This window comes from Arachis ipaensis, chromosome B6 (assembly GCF_059453495.1).
Source record: "Arachis ipaensis isolate K30076 ecotype BB chromosome B6, ASM5945349v1, whole genome shotgun sequence".
NCBI lineage: Eukaryota > Viridiplantae > Streptophyta > Magnoliopsida > Fabales > Fabaceae > Arachis > Arachis ipaensis.
Genome location: NC_142441.1, coordinates 16,252,118 through 16,257,000, shown reverse-complemented (window position 1 = coordinate 16,257,000; position 4,883 = coordinate 16,252,118). Strand labels below are relative to the sequence as shown.

General features: G+C 29.1%; 1 protein-coding gene across 1 annotated transcript; it reads left to right on the top strand.

The window, feature by feature from the left end:
- Positions 1–2,465: 2,465 nt before the first annotated feature.
- On the top strand, positions 2,466–3,441 carry LOC107647995 (uncharacterized). Its single transcript, XM_016352031.3, has one exon. The coding sequence runs from the start codon at positions 2,511–2,513 to the stop codon at positions 3,390–3,392; it is 882 nt and encodes a 293-aa protein (XP_016207517.1). The 5' UTR covers positions 2,466–2,510; the 3' UTR covers positions 3,393–3,441.
- Positions 3,442–4,883: the final 1,442 nt, after the last annotated feature.

The window sequence follows — 4,883 nt, the reverse complement described above, 5'->3', positions numbered from 1 at the left end:
GCTTTAAGTTAAAGGCATAATAAACAGTCGAATACAAAATGAGATGGCATTAGTTTTTTATATTATTCTTTGGTTTACTGTGATAGATTTGAGTTTTATTATATGGATATGGTTCCGGATTCCTTATAATTGAACACACATCGTGTTATGTTGACAAAAAAGATAAATATATTTTGAAAAAAAATTAAAAATTATGCGTGTATGTAACGTGTATGATTCATCATATATATAGATATATATATATATATGAATTAGGATATTGACTTGCACTTTTTTTTTTCCTTTTTATTTTTTAAAGAAAAATAAATTAACTCATTAAAATTATGCCCACAAAATAACATCTTTGAAAATATCTTCTTCAAATGTATCTTTTTTTCCCACAAAAAAAAAAAAAAAAAAACACCTTTAAAGCATAAGTTATCTATCTTGCCGCTAGTAGCCAACAAAATTATAATGGCTAATTATTAGAATAACCATTTTGATTTCTGATTTCATGCACACTTAGGCTAGCTTGTAGTTATTTATAGGTACGAGATATTGAGATATATAAATATAAAAATATAAAATTGTGTTTGATAAAATAAGATATAAATAAAAAATACCGAATATTTAAATTAATATATTTTATATTTATTTTGATAAAAAAATACAAAAATACTAATAAAAAATTTAACTTACTTTTTATTTTTTTATTATTTTTATTAATTTTTTATAATTATATTTTTTATATTATATTTTTTTAAAAAAAATTAAATAAAAAAATAAAAATAAATTAAATTTTTATAATTTATTCTAATTTATCATTCAGGAATTATGGATTAAGATTTTGGACTCAGGAATTGAGCAACTTGAAAGGCAACTTATTAGAACCAGAGTTTCATTTCTCAACATATATAATTATTAAGAAATTATGTAGATAATAATATCATATTCATACACTTGTACATGAAAATTTTGCTAATCAGTATACATTATTTGATTTGAGACTTCAATTATAGCTGTTATGTTTCAAATGAATCTATATATATGGACATAGTTAAAATGTTCAGAAGAATTTTACTTAATTTACAACTTGATTAGTATTAGTACATGTATTATAAATACACATGTTGTTTTCAATGAATATTGAAGGTGATCAAGTTGGTGGTTGAACAATGATGAAAATTCTATTATTGCTATCAATTATAAGTAATGGGCTTAAATTCCACATGTTGAATCTAATGAATGATTTGATTATTGTCTTCTTGTTATTATAATGATAAATAAACAAATTAAATTAAATCAATATGCATTCTCCTTAAGTTCTAGATATATATACATACATACATGATACATCATAGGAAGATATAGCACAGCATAATCTATAATGCATCACCACCGTCACGACTCAAAATTTTGGCAAAAGAAACATATATTAAATATATATTTATATTTGGCAATAATGTTTCAGCACCTTATAATTTCACTCAATCAAGAGGAAAAACAAAACCATCACTTTCATTGTAGAAAAAGAGGGAGAGAAAACAATAGTAAAATAATATTGATTTGACTAAAGTTCATATTTCAAACTAATGTAGAAAGTAGTCATTATATTGCAACAGAAAGAAAGGCACTTTTTGATTGAACAAAGCAACAACAAGAGCAATAAAGTCTTGTTTTATTAGATGGGATCGGCTATATGAATCAAATGATATTATTGAATTATATTATGTATCATATCTACTGAAAAATTGTTTATATGTAGATCTTATTTAACCACCTCATTAAAAAAAAAAACTCAAGTCAATTGCAATTAAAGAATTGGAAGAAAGTGATAGAATTATAAGTAATTATTGGTATGTACTCATGTATATAATTGTACTACAAACAAACGCATAGCATGGAGCTTTTGATTTTCATGCATTAAAGTAGTTTGCATCTACATGTTCTAAGAAATTAATACTTCACAAAAGGACAAGATATTTATAATTATGCAATAGCAACTAAATTGCAATGTCAATGTCCCTCGTGCATTGTATAATAAAGATACAATGAACCATAAACAAATATTGGCCAAATATGATTTCACAATTTAAAAAAAAAAATGAAGTATGAGTTGTAGAGATATGCTAAGGAGACATTAGATATAACATATCTTTGATTTTTGTCTTGATCAGTATTAGATCATTCAGTAATCAATTATATATCAAACATGCTAATATATATAAATATCGATTATTAAATTAACTATTCATACAAAATATATTTTTTAATATAAAATAAATATTAAAAATAAATTAAATAATATATATATTTTATACACAAATATATAATAATTGATTTAGTGCGTGATTTTTTTTATGTACATAATATTTTTTTATTATCATATAATTTGATATGATAGAGTTTATCACACGCATATATATATTGATCATAGCCAAGAAAGGAAAGCAAATTGGAAATTCAATTCCACATATTGAATCTTAATATAAACACCCTTTAATCTTTCCTCTTTTGTTTAGAAGAAAAACATGGAAGCCTCTTCATTGAACATCAAAATTCATAACCATGCTCGTTCTAATAGTTTGCCTTCTAAGCCACACCCTATTATTCTACAATGCGATGAATACTTAGCCATATTAGGGGGAGGTGGTGCTTCTTCTGATTCCACCACTACCTCCTCTGCTTCATTGCTCACCCAAAAACTAAGTATCCTTCTTGATTTGCACAGTTGTGTCCAAAATTTGGTTCAACTACCTCTAACACAAGAAGCATTAGTCCACCAACGCCGCGAAAAATGGGTGGATGAACTCTTGGAAGGTTCCTTGATGCTTCTAGATGCATGCACAACAACAAAAGATGCTCTACTTCACACGAAAGAGTACAGCCGCGAGCTTCAATCGATAATCCGGCGAAGAAGGCAAGGCCAAGTTGAGCTAACAATAGAGGTTAAAAAATTCTTGACATCAAGGAAAGTGGTGAGAAAATCAATCTTCAAAGCCTTGGAAAATTTAAAGGGTCATAATGCAAATAAATGCAACCCTTCTATGATCAACAAAGAACATCAAACAGTTAACTTGTTGAAAGAAATTCAAGTTACTAGTTTTGCCATATTCGAGTCCCTTTTGAACTTTGTTTCTGGATCTACTCAATCGAAACGCGGCGGTTGGCCGTTGGTTTCGAAGCTGATGAACAGCAAAAGGATGTTTTCCAACACAGAGGACAATAATGAATTCGCAAAAGTGGATGATGCATTGCAGTTCTTTGCATTCAACATGGGAAACATCGATGACTTGCAGAACAAGTTACTAAAATTGGGGTCATGCATTCAAGATCTTGAAGAAGGACTTGAGTCATTGTTTAGGCGCTTAATCAAAATCAGAGTTGCTCTTCTCAACATTCTTAATCACTAGTTGTTGATCCAACTTAACGGCTTTTGAATTTTGTAGTATATTAATTAATTAGCAGCTTGTATACAATTATTGCAGATAATGTAACACTTATTTTTATGATAACGATAAAATTGTTTAACTGATCAGGATGGAATTACAAATTATATATAGTTAATTGTGTTCAGCCAAAATAAATAAATAAATAAATAAAATTGAGTAAACTTATGATTGAATTTGAATTTAAATGCAAATCATGCAAAGCAAAGGAATAAATTTATCCCTCCTTGTTCTAAATTCTTTTCTAAATAATAAGAGAGAATACTTATTTTTTTTTAAGATAACAATTTAGTTAAAATGTCATATCAATTAAGTAATTTTTTTATCAATTTAACTAGATATCTTTTAAAAATGGTATAATATTTAGCTTTTTATTACAATAATTTAAAAAAATAAAACAAATATATTTAAATAAATTTAGTGTCTTTTTAAAATTGAATACACATCTAAAATATAAACTAAATAAATTATACAAGTAGCATCTCCCTATCCTTTAAAAAATTGTACAAGTAGCATTTTGATAATTAGTTTTTTTTTTTGTGTGTTTGTGTTATATACCCAGCTTTAAAAATTGTACAAGTAGCGTTAACGTGGTTGAAATGGTGGGAGGAGAATACGCCTTTCTTCTCGTGGAGGAGGTTCAAACAAGATCTATTGCGGCGACTTCAGCCAAGGGCTGTGGCAAATCCTATGGGTCCATTGTTGGAAGTCCTACATACGGATTTGGTGGTGATGTACCGAAGAAAATTTGAGCTGGCAGCAAGAACAGGAGTTTAGGGGATGATGCTCTCATGTGTACCTTCTTGAATGGCTTGAAGAAGGAAATGCGAGTTGAAATGGCGGTATCGGACTTTTGCCAGAGCCGATGGATAGAATGGTGGCGATTGAAAGTAGAAACTGATATGGTCGTCATTATTACACGTTATAATTCGGCTCCATAACCGTTATCAGCATATGATATAACTCGTCATCGTCCGTTACTACTCGGAATTTATGAGCCATAGCTCGGTGACGCCAATTCTCCAATCATAACCGAGGTCTCAAACGGTAAAATAACGTCGGTTACAATATCAATTATTCGACAATTATTACCGAGAATGTAACAGACAAGGAATTCATCATATAAAGGGAAGTAGAACTTTTCTTGAGACCTAAATTTTCGATATAGCAAGAATATACACTGACTTAAGCTTTGGAGTGCCTTTGCAGGTACACTCCACCCTCTTCGTTCTTACCGCTTTCACACAACAACACACGTAAGGAGTTCGGATTCAAAGAGTCAGACGTTCAGCTTTCCAGTGCATAGCTCGGCCGATTCCAAGCAATTGAGGCCGATCTATTTTCCAGGCAAGATCAACGGATTTTCAAGCTCTATAAATCTTCTTTTAAAGACTTCAAGGAGATGTATTTCAAAGTTAGGGGGTTGAAAAAGGATTTCCCTTTTTTCATTGACGA

Bases quoted from the DNA above. Each gene is read 5' to 3' on its own strand.
- LOC107647995 (XM_016352031.3), top strand. From the start codon at position 2,511: ATGGAAGCCTCTTCATTGAACATCAAAATTCATAACCATGCTCGTTCT.